This window comes from Impatiens glandulifera, chromosome 1 (assembly GCF_907164915.1).
Source record: "Impatiens glandulifera chromosome 1, dImpGla2.1, whole genome shotgun sequence".
Lineage (NCBI taxonomy): Eukaryota > Viridiplantae > Streptophyta > Magnoliopsida > Ericales > Balsaminaceae > Impatiens > Impatiens glandulifera.
Window position 1 is genome coordinate 51,625,744 of NC_061862.1, and position 19,424 is coordinate 51,645,167.

The 19,424-nt window shown below is 31.0% G+C and overlaps 2 protein-coding genes across 2 annotated transcripts; both read left to right on the forward strand.

Moving 5' to 3' along the window:
* Positions 1-1,094: 1,094 nt before the first annotated feature.
* LOC124929125 (receptor-like protein kinase HSL1) lies at positions 1,095-5,273 on the forward strand. The gene is made up of 2 exons (XM_047469405.1): positions 1,095-4,114; positions 4,711-5,273. The coding sequence occupies exons 1-2, from the start codon at positions 1,504-1,506 to the stop codon at positions 5,100-5,102; spliced, it is 3,003 nt and encodes a 1,000-aa protein (XP_047325361.1). The 5' UTR covers positions 1,095-1,503; the 3' UTR covers positions 5,103-5,273.
* A 5,455-nt stretch (positions 5,274-10,728) lies between these two features.
* On the forward strand, positions 10,729-12,039 carry LOC124921109 (serine/threonine-protein kinase-like protein ACR4). Its single transcript, XM_047461724.1, has one exon. The coding sequence runs from the start codon at positions 10,921-10,923 to the stop codon at positions 11,941-11,943; it is 1,023 nt and encodes a 340-aa protein (XP_047317680.1). The 5' UTR covers positions 10,729-10,920; the 3' UTR covers positions 11,944-12,039.
* Positions 12,040-19,424: the final 7,385 nt, after the last annotated feature.

Below are 19,424 nucleotides of genomic sequence, written 5' to 3' on the forward strand. Positions count from 1 at the left end.
TCCAAAATTCTCTCCCCTTATCATTTCTTTTTAAAAATATCATCATTTTTTTATTTTTATAATATATAATTTACTTTAAAAAAAATTATATAGAAAAAGTTCTTAGATTAAAATTTTGTGGTCACAAATTCAAATATACAATTAAATCTCAATAAATGTGACACTTTCATACAAAAGGTTCGAACAAGCAGCAAAGAAAAAAAATCCAAAGGTAGGGTCAAGTCTACAAAATGTTCATAACTTTTAAAGATGAAAACTACAAATAAATGTGTGCCCTTACTACTCATGTAAGAAGATAGAAACAATACACAACTTATCATTGATGTTGTTTACACTTAATTTTATGTAATATAACAAAATAATATCATACTTATTTTTAAGTGGTCCATTAAAGATATTATTAAATAAATAACCTTTTAAACGTTGTTACGACAATACAATAATAAGAGTGCAAAGAAATCAAACAATTAAACAAAACCGAATGTATATGAAGATCTTGTAAAAGAAAATGAGATCCCGTCTAAATATGTGGATTCCCATATCAAAACTCATTTAACGTGGAGATTAATCTTTTTTTCTTAATGCTTAGTTCCATTTTTACTCTAGAGTCCGATTAATCTTTGTAGATAAAGTACCTAAGTAATAAACACATTTAACTCATTTAACAAAAAATAATAATAATAATAATAATGTAGAGAAATCAAATAATTAAACATAAATGAATGTATGGAAAAAATCTCGTAAAACAAAATGACATCTCAGAATGTAGAGTTTTTATTTTCTTTTCAACATAATAATATACCTGCACGAAATAACATGGGTTCGAGTCCGTCATACTAATTAAACGGACTCGAACCTAGAATTTCACGAAGGCTGTAGTTATGCGAAACTTTTTGGAGACGATACCATGTGAGTTTTTTATACACCGCTAAATTGAAAATGTTATGAAATTAAAGTGTGGTAATAAAATCTTAGAAAATAATTAAAGTGTGGATTTGTGAAATGATGGTTCACAATCGGAAATGGTTGGCTCGTGCAGGGTCTATTATCATGTTGCTTTGAAGCCTCCTTCTTCCCTTCTCCCATTTTCATTTTCATTTGCCAAACGTCATGCGTGATTGCGCCCACCGATCAAATCTGTTACCCCACCACATTTAGAGAGAGAGAGAGAGAGAAACAGAGTAATGAATATATCAAATCTGCAATCATCTGTCTAAGAATGGATTGAGCTTTTACTCCATTCTTCTTCCTCTCTGCTCCAAAATCAGAACTATAAAATTACCCCCATTTCTCCGGCATACCCTCAACCCTCCGATTATCCTCTTTACCTCGAGATCCGCACTTCATTTACTCGTTCGGTTGCCAAGTTTCTTACCGGGAAACACATCTATTATTATTCGAAAGCTGTGCCCCATTTTGTGTTTTGAATTTCTTCAAGGAATATCTAGAATTAGTATCAGCTCGTTTTAGTCGGTCAGTCTTCTCTGTTTACAGAAGAGAAAAATGGGTTCTCTACTATTGCTTCTCTTCTTCTTCTTCCTTGCTTCTTCTCCTACTCTGGTTCTCTCTTTAAACCAAGAAGGCATCTACCTCCAGCATCTCAAGAACGGATTCGACGACCCAGATGGCGCCTTCTCTACCTGGAATGATCGGGATAACACGGCTTGTAATTGGGAAGGAATCACCTGCGACCCTTCAACTGGGTCCGTCACCGCCGTAAACCTATCCAACACAAACATAGCCGGCTTATTCCCATCCGTCGTTTGCCGCCTCAGTAGCCTCACCATTTTATCTTTCTCAAACAATTTCATCAATTCCACCCTCCCTGAACTCTCCGCATGCATAAGCCTCGAGCATCTTAATCTCGCCGATAATCTTCTTAGTGGGTCGTTGCCTTCATCTCTGGCCGATTTGCCTAACCTCAAATACCTAGATTTGTCAGGAAACAACTTCTCCGGCGATATTCCGGCGAGTTTCGGCCACTTTCAGAAGCTTGAGGTCATCTCTCTTGTTCAGAACCTTCTCGATGGGACGATTCCACCTTTTCTAGGAAACATATCCACTCTCAAGCAACTGAATCTCTCGTACAACCCTTTTGCTCCGGGTAGCATCCCACCGGAAATCGGAATTCTAACGAATCTCGAGATCCTCTGGCTTACGGACTGCAACTTGGTCGGTCCCATCCCTGACTCTCTGGGTCGACTCACTCGACTCGTTGATTTGGATTTAGCTTCGAATAGGCTAAACGGGCCGATTCCGAGTTCCTTCACTTGGCTAACGAGTGTAATCCAAATAGAACTCTACAACAACTCGTTAACGGGTCAGTTACCGTCGACGGGATGGTCTAACATGACGGCGTTACGGTTGTTTGACGCTTCTATGAACAAGTTGACTGGGACGATTCCTGAAGAGTTATGTTCTTTACCGCTTGAATCGCTGCACATTTATGAGAACCATTTGGAAGGTAACCTGCCAGACAGTATCGCGAAATCACCAAACTTATACGAATTAAGGGTATTCGAGAATCAGTTGTCGGGAGAGTTGCCGAAGGATCTGGGAAGAAATTCGAAGTTGGTGACGATTGATGTTTCGTACAATCGATTCTCCGGGCAAATACCGACGGGTTTGTGTGAGATGGGAAAACTCGAGGAGTTATTGATTATATTCAACTCATTTTCCGGTAACATACCGTCTAGTTTAGGGGAATGCCGAAGCCTGACAAGGGTCCGATTAGGGAACAATAATCTCTCCGGCGAAGTCCCGGCGAGTTTCTGGGGTCTTCCTCACGTTTACCTCCTTGAGCTCGTATACAATTCATTTTCAGGTGGAATCGCGAAAACTATATCCGGAGCGACGAATTTGTCATCTTTGTTTCTTTCTTCGAACAAATTTTCCGGCTACATTCCTGAGGAGATTGGCTTTTTAGACAATTTATTGGAGTTCAACGGAGATAACAATCGGTTAACTGGTTCTTTACCAGCTAGCATAGTGAATCTGGGACAATTGGGAAAACTTGACCTTCATAACAACAGCTTCTCCGGCGAACTTCCCAGTGGGATTCATTCCTGGAATAAACTAAATGAGCTGAACCTCGCCAATAACCAGTTTTCCGGCAGTATTCCTGAAGAAATCGGAAATTTATCTTCTCTGAATTACCTAGATCTTTCCGGGAATCAATTTTCCGGGAAAATCCCAGATGGGTTACAGAATTTGAAGCTAAATGAGCTGAATTTATCGAATAATCATCTTTCAGGACAAATACCGCCTCAATACGCCAAAGGAATATACAAGAACAGCTTCGAAGGGAATCCTGGTTTATGCGGCGACATTAGTGGTTTATGTGACACCAAAGGTGGAACCAAAAGCTTCGGATACCATTGGTTACTCAGGTCAATCTTCTCTCTTGCAGGCCTGATTTTCATTGCAGGCCTAGTTTGGTTTTACTGGAAGTACAGAGACTTCAAGATGTCCAAACATGATTTCGACAACTCCAAATGGACATTGATGTCGTTCCACAAACTGGGTTTCAGTGAATACGAAATCTTGGGTTCTCTTGATGAAGACAATGTGATTGGAAGTGGTTCATCTGGAAAGGTCTACAAGGTGGTTCTAAGTAACGGCGAATCTGTTGCGGTTAAGAAGCTTTTTGGACGGTTAAAAATGGAGGGGGACAGCGGTGAAGACCTCGAGAAGGGTAATATCGTCGTCGAAAACGATGGGTTTGAGGCCGAGGTTGAGACTTTAGGGAAGATAAGGCATAAGAACATAGTTAAGCTATGGTGTTGTTGCACTACAAGAGATTGTAAGCTATTAGTGTATGAGTATATGTGTAATGGAAGCTTAGGTGATTTGCTTCATAGTAGTAAGAGTGGATTGTTGGATTGGCCCACGAGGTACAAGATAGCCATGGATTCGGCCGAGGGGCTTTCTTATTTGCATCATGATTGTGTTCCTCCTATTGTTCATCGTGATGTCAAGTCCAATAATATCTTGTTGGATGCGGATTTTGGAGCTAGGGTGGCCGATTTCGGAGTGGCGAAGGCGGTTGATGCGATCGGGAAGGGAGTTAAGTCGATGTCGGTTATTGCTGGTTCTTGCGGTTACATTGCCCCAGGTTCGTTACCTCGAAAATAAATTCCTTATGTTATATTTTTTCTTTTACCTAAAATTGGGGTTAATCTGTTCTTGATGCATGCCAAATATTGACAGGCCTATTTAGAAACAATATAGGGACTTGTTGGATCATGGGTTAGGTAAAAAGATTAGAGGTTAATTTTGTGTTTTGATTGATGATTTAGGCCTTGTTTGATTAGTATTGAAAATTGAGTTAATAAAAACAATATATATAGTTATTTTGATAGATAACTTGAACAATCACATTGCATAAGTAATTGATCATTAGTTTTGGATTATTTGAGACTACATTCAAATAATTTAGATCAAAATATGCCTTAACTTATGTGAATGATAAGAGGATTAACGATGAAATAGTAGATAATTTAAGATTAAATTATAATAACCCATATCGATGAAGGCCAGTTCTGATTCGGATATGGCAGAAACCATCAATTTTCAAATAAAACTTTTGAGGATGACTTATCAAAAGAGTGTAAGTATAAGATTGTATAGTGTACATACTAACCTCTTAAGACATTTTTATTGGTAATATGTTTCAATTTATGCTATAGTTGTGTCTTTCTTGTCTTACAGAATATGCATATACATTGCGGGTGAATGAGAAAAGCGACATATACAGTTTTGGAGTTGTACTTCTCGAGTTAGTAACTGGAAAGCGTCCAATTGATCCAGAATATGGTGAGAAAGATTTGGTCAAGTGGGTGTGTGCTACATTCGACCAAAAGGGTGTAGACCACGTGATCGATCCAAAACTCGAAAGCTGTTTTAAGGAGGAAATATGCAAAGTGCTTAATGTCGGGCTTCTATGCACAAGCCCACTACCCGTCAATCGCCCCTCGATGAGAAAGGTGGTCAAGTTTTTGCAAGAAGTGAGTGCGGAGAATCAGATCAAAGCTGCCACTAAAGATGGTAAATTGACGCCATACTATTACGAGGAAACCTCGGATAATGCAAGCGTTGCCTGATGAAAATCTCAACATGGACAAAAAAGAAGAAAAAGTTGCTTGTTTAACCAATCACCATAGGTAACATTTGGGCATTTGTAGTAGGGTTCATGGGAGAGGAGAGGTTTACTATGGTAAAAAAAAAATGGTATATCTGTATATGTAAGCTGATTTATCAATGTTTTTTCCTCACTTTTTCTTAAAGTTTTACTTTTTCTGTGCAATTTACAATTGAAAAAATAAAAACAACTAACAAACTCATAAAAAATTACCATAACAGTTGAGAATCATTAAAATTAACAAATAAATTTTAAATTTATCTAATGGAAAAGGAAAATTATGAATTCCATATATATATATATACCAAAATTTGTGTAAATAAATAAATAAATTTATTTATTTTGTTTAAATGTGTGCCATAACTTCAGATGTGGTATACAGCTTTACATTGTCTCATTCTACATTTATTAAATAAGGGGGGTTGGGACCTTAACATTTATAGTCCAAGGGTCCCTTTCACATTATTATTATTTATATTTATGGCTATCAGTCTCCCTTATCAGAATTCAATATTGACAAAGAACAGTAATAATATGATTATATCTATAACAAGCCCAAAATTACCCCAAATGGGAAATTCTCCTTGCGGTAAAAATGATTTTTTTACCTTATTTTCACCCCAAATGTTGGAAGCTAATAGACAAGGATTTTGATTGATCGACTTCAAATAGACATTATACCACTATTGAGACACATCAATATATTACAAATAATTCAAACCACTCAAAACATTATTTCAAGTTTTGTTTTTTTTTTTTTAAAAAAGCTATGGTTTATATGTATGTAAATAATAGATGAGTAAATCATATATCATAAAACCCTCCAAATATTTATGTCCAATTATTTTTTTCTTATAATATTTTGAATTATGAAACTGTTTCACATGTGACTATTTTTGGTTGCTTTCATATAAATTGGATTTGTCTTTTATCTTTTTTTTTATTGGAAAAAAAAAAGACATTGTTTGTCAATTTTTGCACATATCATCAGTCTGATGTTTGATGTGGGTTAGTTTGAATTTTTGAAAAATAAATTTATGTTTTTGATAGAAAAATAGATTATTTTAATTTTTAATCGGCTGAATACCTATATAATGTATTTTTATATTTAAATTATAAATGTTATAAAAATAAAATAAAAATATTTTAATTTATCATTTGAGTCATTCAATTTAAGATAAATTTTGATTATGTAAGAGATATTTGAACCATCTTATTATGCAATTTTGACATCTTCATGAATCATGAACATCACAAAAATTATAAGTGTGTTTAGATTAAGGGAATTATATTCTATTTATAATTCCAATTCTACATTAATTAACTATAATTTAATTCATATATATATATATATATATATATATATATATATATATATATATATATATATATATATATATATATATATATATATATATATATATATATATATATATATATATATATAATATTCTTTTGAGATAGTTGAGTTTAAGCTCAACTCGGTCCTAAACTAAATCCGCCCAAAATGAAATCTAGTTGAGCTAATAGAGAACCTAATTAAGTATTTTTCAAAAGATAAATGTTATATGATCCAACAAGGCACTCATATGATGTTCATTTTTATAATATAAAATGATAAATGGAAAGAAAAATAGGTTGCCCATTAAACTCCAATATGTCGGCCTAATTTTTCTAATTACAAAATTTTATAGTCCAGCCCAAATAAATAAAAATTAGCTCATCTATGGGATAGGCTTGGCTCTCTTAGAACTTACCAACATTTTTTTACCTACTATACAATGAATGCCACATTTTGATGTGATATATATAGGTTTTTCAATACCAACATTTTTATGTACTACAATGCCACAATACAGTTTGATCATAAAAAAATTTCAATTACTGCGGAGTGTTGGAATTCAATTTTTTCAGTATGATCATACTTACATACGAGGCATATTTGAATTTCCGAAGAATTGATTATGGAATGAGCGCAAGAAGTTAACCGAATTTCAAATAGGTTCGAGTATAGAATTTAAGAATTTCCACTTTGAGGTATGATCGAGGCCAATTGCATCCAAATCCAACCTCGTTGTGTCAATTAATTTAGAGCTCAATGTTAATTTTTTTTATTTTTTTTTAACAAAAATCCTTTCATCATGTATTATTTTTTAAATTATCCAAACACTTAAAATACATTTAACTTTTTTTTCCAAACAATCTTTTTTTAAAAGATAAAAAAAGTCAATATCAAACAAGTTCTTAGTGACTTTTTTTTGGAATTTGAACTATAATGATGACTTTCATTAATGTGAATGAAAATAAGATATAAAAATAAATCAAATTATGAATTTGTTCCGAAATCAAGATTAAAGAAAAAACTTAACAAATTGTTGTTAAGTAGCCTTTCCTTATATCTGGATTAAATCATCATTATTATTCTCATTCAGTCCCTGAAACTTAGAATATCCTCTGCCAAAAAAAAAAACAATTTCTTATTATTTTTTTTTATTAATTTATTATATATATATATATATATGTTTTTTTTTATATTAAAAATATATAATAATTTTATATAAAATAATATTAAAACTGTTTTTAATAATTTTAGTTTCAAAACCATATTAGGGTGGGAGGGGTACAAGATCCTCCGTACCAAATGAGAATTGTTAATGATTTTGAGAATATGATAATTATTTTTAATAAAAAGATTTAAAAGGTATTTATATATATAAATAAAATAAAAGTTAATAATTTAAAATAGATAGTATTTTAATATTTTGGTTAATGAAAGGAGTGAATTGATGGTTGAGAAGTTGATTAAAAAATTGATTTTGTTTGGGTTATTTTAAGGTCTTGTTTGGTATGGGTTTTAAAAAAAACCTATACAAAATCAAATATCACTTCATCCCTTTTTATCCATCACATCACTCAAATCATTAACCAAAATACTAAAATACCATGTATTTTAAATTATTATTTTTTATTTTATTTATATATATCAATACGTTTTAAGTCTTTTTACCAAAAATAATCACCACCTCCTCAAAATCATAATCCATCATTATTTTTTTCTTCCTCTAGATTTTTATAAAAAACCCAAACCGAACCCGGCTCTAAAACTCAAATAGAACATAGGAGATTGAAATAATTAAAAAAAATATCATTTCAATTTCAATCATGATGATTTTAAGTAACTCTTAAGATTTTAAATTTACGACAATAAAATTTTACGATTTTACGAGTTTATAAATAATTTTAATTTTATGATTTTATGTTTAAAAATATAAATTTATATTAAATTAAAAAATAATATAATTATTAATTCAGATAAATAAATTAATATAATTAATTTTGTAAGTAATTTTTTTATATTGTTATTACTTATTATTAATTTTTCATTAATTTTATATTAAATATAGAAAAATTTTAAATTGGTTTAGGTATAAAAAATCTTAATTATATATATAAATAATAATAATATATAACTATTATTTTTTAAAATTAAAATATTATTATTTCAAGTAAATTTTAGGTTTTACGAGTTTATAACTGGTCAACGGTTTCACCTTGATCTGAACTGTGATATACACCGATATCTCATTTGAGAGAAGGGGCTTGAGTAGTTTAGTCCTAGTCCTAGAGTGAAAATAATCTTAATTATTGATATTTAATTAGAGTGCATTTGAAAATAAATAGCTTTAAAAATATTTAAAAAGACAAATAAATGACATTGATGCACATTTTGATTACTTCGGTTAAGGAAAAGAGAGTAATTCAAGGCCAATAAATTTATTGAGAAAAAATTAACATAAAACCTCAATGGTCAAATTACTATTTGAGGTTTGGTCAAATTATGCCATTACAAATTTAGAATTATATTTTAATATATATTTAATATTTTAGTTTAATGATTTTATTTTAAAATTTAAGTAATAAAATACTTTTAATATATAATACTTTTAATTTTTTTTAATAAGAGTAATAATTTATATATATATATTCTATTCATAATTTTTTAAATCAATAATACAGAACAAATATTTTAAGATAATAATTTTATTTTGAAATCTTATAATAAAATTAATCATTTTTATTTATATATAGAATAAAATATTTTTTAAAACAATAAGATTATATATAAATATTTAAATAGTTATTCTAAATTAAACATACTATAAATAAAATTATATATAAATGAATTTTTTTAATCTTACTAAAATTTTAAAATAAAATTATTGTTTAAGATTATCTTAATTAAATTTATCATTGAGTTTAAGAATTATAAATATATATTATATATATTAAAATTATTATAAATAATTTAAATAAATAATGATTTAAAAATATTTTATTATTTATTATTTTAAATTAAACCATTAAGTTAAAATATTAAATATAAAATATAAAGCTATAATATTATACAAATGCTAAAACGGTTAAAGTGGTTCCACCAATTGATCATTTACCAAAACAAAATATTTTCATATGGTATTCTTCCATCTAGTAATTCATTGTAACACAGAGAGATGGACAGAAACGTAAACTCGAATACAAAAATAAATCGGTTGATCGGTTTAAAAGAATTATAAATATCATACGCATAAAAATATACAGATTTTATTAGTTTTTTATTTTTTTATTTTATTATAAAAGTAGATTTTGTATTTGATTTGATTTCTATTTGGTTTAATTTAAAAACAAGATGTCTAACACTTTAGTTTTAACTACACAAGTTTTCATCTTCTAAATTCTTAAGAAAATGTTCTAATAAATCATTTGGCTGAAGAGTCTAAATGTTAAATTTTAGCATACTAAGATTGTTTAAGTAGATATGATCTTATTTAAGAAATTATAAAATTTATATTCTATTCTCAATCATTTAATTTACACAATTTATGATTGTGGGGGTCATGTTAACTATTCAAACAATAAATCGGGTATAAAAAGTCAAAAACCTAATTTATTAAAAGAGTTTCTTGAAAATATTCAAAGTGACACGTCTTTGATTGAAGACCCATAATCAATTTGTGTTCTGTAAGTTACAAACTATATTTAAGATAACCACGTGTACCAGTCATAATAAAGTAATAAACGTTATCAAACCCATCCTCTTTAGAGCTTGTTTGATGTGGATTATTTGTATCCCATAACCCAACAATTATTTGATCATCTGATAATTCAAATTATTAAATGAAATAAATACCTTATTTTGATTCTTTATTATTAAAAATATATATTATGTATTTATGAACTTATAATCTTACACACAAAAAAAGGAGTTGCATTTTATTAGACTTTTGAGTTTTATTTTTTTATTTTTTTATTATTAAATCATTAACATGTGAAGAATCACGTCTACACACTTTTTGAACTTTTTCTTATAACATTGTTAAGTACTAAAATTATTTTGATAATTTAATTTAAATGATAAAACAACAAACAATATCATTTTCAAATAAAGGAAAGCTTCATGTCAACTTCACATCTTTCAAATTGTGAGTGTTATTTTTAGGCCTTTCTTGAGTTTTTCTTTTTCACTTCGAGTTCTATATCGATCAAACTAGCCCTATATGTTTGGCTGCCAAAATTTAACCAAACGCAACAAAATAGGAGAAAGTAGGACCTAAGACTTTGTACAGTTATGCTCAATTTTCCAACACTCTCAACAATATCCTAATTCTATATTCAAAGTCTACCCATTTTACATCAACTTTGATTCCCTCTTTTTCTTCTCCTCCACTTTCTTCATTCTCCATTTCATTGACAAAGTTCATGTTCTTTCTCCCCCTAAAACCATGATCCACCTCGAGCATGCCGCCACTTATGACATCCTAATGACCTTCCTCTCTTCATTCCTTGTCATCTTGTTCTTAATTCTTCTCGTCCTAATATGCCGCAACAAAAGACCACCCATCGAGTCCGAAGAATCTCCTCCAATCAACCAGCTTTCCGCTCGTCAATATTCCTTAATGGAAGTTGACATGGCGACAGACGGTTTCAACCCCACAAGAGTCATCGGTCGAGGCCGTCTTGGTATTGTTTACGCCGGCATCTCTCCAAATGGAGATCTCATAGCCGTGAAAAGAATCCATCCCAATCTTGTCCTGAGCAACGCGAGCATAGGTTTCTCTACCACTCTCAAATGGCTATCCTTGTCACACCATCCAAACATAGTACAAATCAAAGGATTTTCCGAAGCCCCGGGGGAGAGAATTGTCTTGACGGAGTTCGTTGGCATGTTAAATCTCGAATATTATCTTCACGAAAACCACGACGGGGTTTCTCTCCTTGGATGGAGCCGAAGGCTGAGCGTGGCGGCGGGGGTGGCACGCGGGATCGAGTATTTGCATGAGTCGATGGCGCCGAGTATAGTACACGGGTGCATCAAGCCTTCGAATATACTAATCGACGCGAAATTTGGAGCTAGGGTTTGTGACTATGGGATGTGGTTCATGGCCCCGGCTAGGGTTGAATTAGGGTATGTAGATAGGGAATGTTTGGTTGAGAAAAAGAGGGTTTCGAAGGAATGCGATGTGTATGGACTAGGGGTGGTCATGCTGGAGATTTTAAGCGGGAGGAGGAGTGAAGGGGGCGTGCTGGTGGAATGGGCATTGCCATTGATAAAAGAAATGAGGTTTAATGAATTGTTGGATAGAAGATTGGGTATGCCATCGGAGATGAAGGTGTTTGTTAGGTTGGCTAAGGTTGCATCGGCTTGTGTGGGGAATTCTAGGAAGAACAGACCGTCTATTGCCCATGTCTCGGCTATTTTGAACAACCTAGAACAAAACCAAGAACAAAAACAAGGGTTTTTGTGAATCATGAGTTGAGGCTATGGGGAATATGATTGAATTAAGTTTTATATTGAATTTATTTATCATAATTAATTCATTTTAAATTAGGGTGTTGTTTTTACATCTTCAATGATGGATTGGCGATTTGGTTTCATCGATTATAATGTCATTTAATATTATATAAAAATTAATATAGAGAAATAATATATTTTTTTAAATCTTGTTATAAATATAGATATAAGGTGGTTGGATTTGATTGGTTATAGATTTCACCCTAATTTTGAGATGAGGGATAGATATTTGATACACTTTGTTTGATCTCATTGATGAGTTTGGGCGGTGGTGATGGCTTAACTTGTCGGTGATTTAAGTAAAGTATTTGTTCAATCATTTGAGCTCAAATGGACCCACTCACATATCAGCTCATGGGAATTTTGGAATTTGGACCATATTGTGTGTGTATAATAATATTAACATTTTGATTATTCTGTATTTCCATACATTAATTTTGCAAAATGAAAACATAAGAAAACAAGCCAAAAACTCCAAATCACAATAAGTAAAAATACAAGAAATGGGCTCCAATAACAGTTGGATTTCGTGGTGCATTGTTTCTTTCTATGAGAATCTCGTCGTGTACCATTTCTTATTCAAGGCGATGCAACTATACATTCCATCATGCTCATTAATGTAACATTCCAAATTCAAGTGGCTCCACAACAAGGTCCACATCATGTATAATGCCGTAGAACATTATCGGTTGCGTAGGCGTTTAAAATTATTCGGAAAGAAATTAAATTTTTAAATAAATAAACTCTTTGATTTTTTTAGATAATAAGATTAAATCAACTAGCATGTATCCCATGCAATTGTACGAGTAATAATATAAAAAATCGTAAAAAAGATATTACGGTAAAAATATCTATAACATTTTTAATTTTATTTTTAACCGTTTTAAATTTATGAGCGAGTCAACCCACAATCTGACCCAAATATCCATTTATTCTCACATATATATCCAAATTAACCACAGCTCTCGACCCGACAATTCAGATACTTTAAAAATTAAGTATCATTATATATATATAGATTAGTTAGTTAAAAGTTGAACTTATATTGTTAAAATGTACCGCGTTCATCAAATTTGGTGTTGAAATTATAATATAAAGTAGGGCTGCAAATGAGCCGAGCCGAGCTCCAGCTTGCTGAAGCTCGAGCTCGACTCGATTAAGTATTTATTAGCTCGACTCGAACTTGAGCTCGAGTTCGACTCGACTATATTACCTACAAGCTCGGCTCGACTCGAAAGCTTGAACAAAAAATTAATTTTCAAGCTCAAACTCGAGCTCGAACTCGAACTCGATTCGAACTCAACTCGAGCTCGATTCGAACTAGATTCGAGCTCGAACTCGAACCAAATTTATTTATAAAATTAAAATATCAAACTTTCATACATATTAATAATTTAAAACATGATATTTCAAAATTAAAATATGAAACAATCATAACTATTCAAAATTCTAAAACATAATAATTCAAAAGATTAAATCACCATTACTAATCAAAATTCTAAAACATAAAATTCAAAAATTATAGTACAAAACTATAAAAATTGTTTGAACATTCAATATATTAATCTTTTTAACTCATGTTCTTCAATTATAACACACGTACAACTACCTGCATTCAATAATATGAAATGTTTAATCTTAAAAATAATTAATATAAAAAATAAATGTTAAAATAAATAACTAAAATTTAACTTACTTTAAGAGATAGATACCGGCAACAAAATTTCTTGATATGTCTTCTCTTTCTGAAAAAGTGAAAAATTAATTAAATAAGTGATAAAATTCAGTATGTAACATAATAAAATTCAGTATATAACATCTAATATAAAAAGAATTAATTGATCTAGATATAAACTAATTAACAATTAATGTTCAATTTATTAACTCGATATATTTTTTATTAGATATTATTATTTATATTTGAATTATTTGGGTGCAAGTATAACAAGATTCAAACATTATAAGAATAATCTATCTAATAACAATAATTTATTATTTTTTTTATATATTATAATATATATTATTAATCTTATAAATTATTTTTTTTCCCTAAACATATTATATATATCCTTTTATTCTCTCCATATTATATATAATAAATATATTAACTTTTTTTCTTTAAATATTATAAATATTATACTTTTATTATATAAAATATATTAACATTTTTTTATCTCTTTCAATATTATATATAATAAACATTTTTTATATATATAATAAATTAACTATTTTTATCCATAAATAATTATATATTATAATATACTAATTATTATATCTATAATATTTATTTTTATTATATATAATATATTAACTTTTTCTTTATCTCTTTTATAATATACTTTTATTATAAATAAAATATTAACAAATTTTATTTCTTTTTATACTAAACTAATTATTATATCTTAATATTATTTTTATTATATATAATATATTAACCCTTTTTATCTCTTTCAATATTATATACAATATACTTTTATTATATATAATTTATTATTTTTTTTATTTCCGTTTTTTTTTATAACCAGTCAATCAGTGTTATTCTATATATTCATCCAACCTATGTATAGAATAATCGAAGTCTAATTTATCCTAATACATGAAAAAAAGATATATAAGCATAAATTTCTTTTAATACATGAAAAAAAAAGATGAAATAAAATACTTACCTTACCACTAAGTTCACCAATAAAATAGTTTTTTCCTTCCTTTGTTGCTGGATTTCCTTAAGGTAAAAAAAATCAAAGTAAAAATCAAAGTTAAATAAAAAACAAAAATAATAGTTATCATAAAAGTGAAAATAAATTTAATTACCTATTAGCCTCTTCTGAATGAGATTGTGAAGACAAAAAAAAGAAGAAAATGAATAGATGAAGAGTGAAAAATATGTGAAGACTAAAGAATAATAGATTAAGAGCTAAAGAAATGGTGAAGAATGAATGAAGAAAAGATGAAGAGTGAAAGAACGGTGAAGAGTGAGCGAAAAAAACTGTGGAAATGGTGAAGATGAAAAAGAAAATAAAGGAAGAATGAAAATGGTGAAGATGGAAGAGAAAATGAAGGAAGACCGAAAGAACATGCGATTAGATGAAGAAGATTATGTTAGATGAGAATGAAATAAGAAACGATTAGATGAAGAATATTAGGTTAGACGTAGATATGTTAGAAATTAGAGTTTTACTTATAGATTGTGGGCCTTCATATGGGCTTTGAATAGAAAGAGAGGGACAAAAAATATTATTTGTGTTTTAATATTAAATAAAAAAATTATATATATTATATACTTAGGCTCGAAAAAGCTCGACAAGCCATCGAGCAAGCATTATATGAGCTCGAGCTCGACTCGAATTTTAAACGAGCCGGCTCGAGCTCGGTCAAAGTCAAGCTCAAGCCGAGCTTTGATCGAGCGGCTCACGAGTAGCTTTACTCATTTGCGGCCCCAATATAAAGTGTTATTAGCCTAGTTGGTTAAAGGGTTGTACTTGTTTTGTTAGGTTGCAAATTCGAACAATACCTATAGCATTTTTAACCGTTTTAAGTTTATGAGTAGGTCAACCCACAATCCGACCCAAGTATTAATTTACTTTCACATATATATCCAAATTAACCACAACTCTCGACCCGACAATCCGAACACTTTAAAAATTAAACATCATTATATATATAGATTAGTTAGTTAAAAAGTTGAACTTATATTGTTAAAATATTTTGTGTTCATCAAATTTGGTGTTGAATTTATTTTATAAAGTGTTATTAGCTTAGTTGGTTAAAAAGTTGTACTTCTTTTGTTAGGTTGCAAGTTCGAACCATATTTATAGCATTTTTAACCGTTTTAAGTTTATGAGCGGGTCAACCCACAATCCGACCCAAGTATCCATTTACTCTCACATATATATCCAAATTAACCACAACTCTCGACCCGACAATCCAGACACTTTACAAATTAAGCATCATTATATATATATAGATTAGTTAGTTAAAAAGTTGAACTTATATTGTTAAAATGTCATGCGTTCATCAAATTTGGTTTGAATTTAAAATATAAAGTTTTATTAGCCTAGTTGGTTAAAAAGTTATACTTGTTTTGTTATGTTACAAGTTCGAACCATACCTATAGCATTTTTTATCTTATTTTTAACCATCTTAAGTTTATGGGCGGGTCAACCCACAATCTGACCCAAATATCCATTTACTCTCATATATATATCCAAATTAACCACATCTATCGACTCAGAAAATTCAGATACTTTAAAAATTAAGCATCATTATATATATATGTTAGTTAGTTAAAAAGTTGAACTTATATTGTTAAAATGTCCCGCGTTCATCAAATTTGGTGTTGAATTTATAATATAGAGTGTTATTAGCCTAGTTAATTAAATGGTTGTACTTGTTTTGTTTGGTTGCAAGTTTGAACCATACCTATAGCATTTTTAACCATTTTAAGTTTATGGACGGGTCAACCCACAATCCGACTCAAGTATCTATTTACTCTCACATATATATCCAAATTAACCACAACTCTCGATCCGACAATCCGAACACTTTAAAAATCAAGCAATATTATATATAAATATATATATATATATATATAGATTGGGACTTTGAAAATACCAGTTTTTGAACTTAAGAGTTGTCACATAATTTTTCTCACATAATTAGAAAAACTAAGTGTTTTGGCGTGTTAAACAATAACACCCCGAAAAAGAAATTAATAGGAGTTCAGTGCTTGATTACATGTGAGAAATGGTCAAAATGCTATGTCTCACGTGCCCGTCAAAATAGACGGTCTATATTTTAAATATTATGGTCATTTTTAGAAACAATTTTACACTTTTTAATCCATTATTCTTGCAAATTTTAACCGTTTAAAACAACAAACATATGTAAAGGAATACAATACGTTGTCTTTCTCATTCCAAGGATATAAAATATATATACAAGATTATCATATTGAGATACACTAATTTAGGGATCTCCAATATATTAAATTGATTACATTTATTACACCCTGCAATCGAAACAGGTGGACGATGTATGCTGAGATTGGATCGAAATTCTTCAAAAAAAACTCTCATAAGCCCCTTCGTGAAGATATCCGCAAGTTGAAAGCGAGATGGGACATGAAGAACTCAAACTTGACCACGTGAGACCTTCTCACGAACAAAGTGAATGTCCATCTCAATGTGTTTGGTCCGTTGGTGTTGAACGAGATTACTAGAGAGGTAGATCGTACTCATATTATCATAGTAAACAAGAGTAGCGGTGGGAACCAAACAATGAAGTTCTATGAGTAAATTTCGTAGCCAACAAGTTTCTGAAACCACATTCGCAATTGTCTAGTACTCAGCCTCAGCACTAGAACGAGACAAAGTGGTTTGGCGCTTAGCTAACCAAGTGATTAGATTATCTCATAATAAGACATAGTAGCCAGATGTCGAACGACGTGTGACCGGACACCCACCCTAGTCAGTATCAGTGTAAGCCAAGAGAGATGTAACAAAGGATGTAGACAAATGAAGTCCAAAATCAAGAGTTCCCTAAATATACCAAATATTTCTCTTTAGAGCCGCCATTTGTACCTCTCGGAGATCATGAATGAAGAGACAAATATGTTGCACCGCATACTTAATATTAGAACGAGAAAACGTCAAATATTGTAGAGCACCAATTAGACTACGATACAAAGAAGAATCTGACACAAGAGAAGAGACTAAAGCCCCAAATTTTTGTGTGGTATCAATTGGCGTAGTTGACGACTTACAAGATGACATACATGCACGGTCTATAATCATACACATATTTCGTTGAGAGAGGAACATACCATTTGTATGAGGCCTTACCGAAATGCCCAAAATATAATACAAGGGACCCAAAACTTTCATAGAAAATTCCACACTCAAGCTAGAGATGAAGAATCAGCGGAGAGAGTCAAAGGATGCCATCAATATTATATCATCAACATACAATAACAAGTATGACATGTGCTCACCCTGGAGAAACACAAATAATGAGTGATCTGAAATAGTCCAGGAAAAACCAAGCGTGGACACAAAATCTGTAAAGCGTTTGTTCCAAACTCGTGGCGCCTGCTTCAAACCATATAATGATTTCTTCAAACGACAGACATAATGAGGAAATGAGGAGTCTTTGAACCCAAAAGGTTGATGCATGTATACAACATCTTCAAGAGTGCCATGGAGAAAATCATTATTTACATCAAGTTGGTGTATTGACCATTTCTTCGATAGGGAAAGATTGAGTACTAACCGAATAGTGGTCGGTTTGACAACAAGACTAAAAGTCTCCCCACAATCAACGCCAACCTGTTGAGTTTTTCCATCACCTATAAGACGAGCTTTATGCCTCTCAAAAGAACTATCACACGGTCTTTATGAGTAATGATCCATAAAGAACGAATAATATTAACATCACTTGGACGGGGAACCAACTCCCACGTCTTATTAGCAATTAAAGCATTAAACACTTATAATCCCGATGATTCAATGGGTATCCAATAAAGACACATGGGGTAGAACGTGAAGGAAGTTTATGAATCATTGTGGATGGAAATAGAGGGTAACACAAACACCCAAACATGCGTAAATGGTCATACGTTGGATCTTTGCGGTACAAACGTTTGTAACGGAGTAACATATTTCATGTGTTTATGCGGAAAAATATTTAGGAGGTATGTGGCCATTTCGAGAGGATGATGCCAAAATAAGGTGGGTATCTTGGCATGGGTGAATAGTGTACAAATCATATTATTGATAGTTCGAAATTGTCTATCAGCCTTGCTATTCTGAGACGAAGTGTGAGGACATGAAAAACGAAAAGTTATCCCATGCGTGGGCACAAATTCCCTAAACGAATGATTATCGAATTCCCTCCCATTATCACATTGAAAAGATTTTATATCTCTTTTAAATTGGGTTCTGACAAATGTCTGAAATTGTAAGAAAGCACTAAACACTTGGGATTTATGAGATAATGGGAAAGTCCACAAAAAAGACAAAAAAATATCGATAAACAAAACATAATATTTATAAACCATAGAACTTAAAACAGGAGACGTCCATACATCACTATGAATAATGTCAAATGGTAATAAAGAAGTCGAAGTAGAAGCTTTAAACGGTAAACGAACATGTTTTCCCAATGAACACGAAGGACAAATATGAGAAAATATTGTTTATTATAGTGAATTAATTTATTTAATCTAAGAGATTCAAAACTAGAGTTTATAGGATGACCTATGAGACTATACCACAAGGATGGCGACAAAGCAACAAAATAGAAGACGACACATATCTCCCAATTGTGACCGAGTATAGATCTCCCCGACTATCACATCTCATTAGACGCGTCCTCATCCGAAAATCCTTAACATAAAACCCAAAAGGATCAAACTCAACAAACACAGAACTATCCGTA

Excerpts from the sequence above, each read along its gene's own strand:
- LOC124921109 (XM_047461724.1), top strand. The coding sequence starts at position 10,921 with ATGATCCACCTCGAGCATGCCGCCACTTATGACATCCTAATGACCTTC.
- LOC124929125 (XM_047469405.1), top strand. The coding sequence starts at position 1,504 with ATGGGTTCTCTACTATTGCTTCTCTTCTTCTTCTTCCTTGCTTCTTCT. Across the intron at positions 4,115-4,710 it reads TTGCGGTTACATTGCCCCAG|AATATGCATATACATTGCGG; the intron begins GTTCGTTACCTC and ends CTTGTCTTACAG.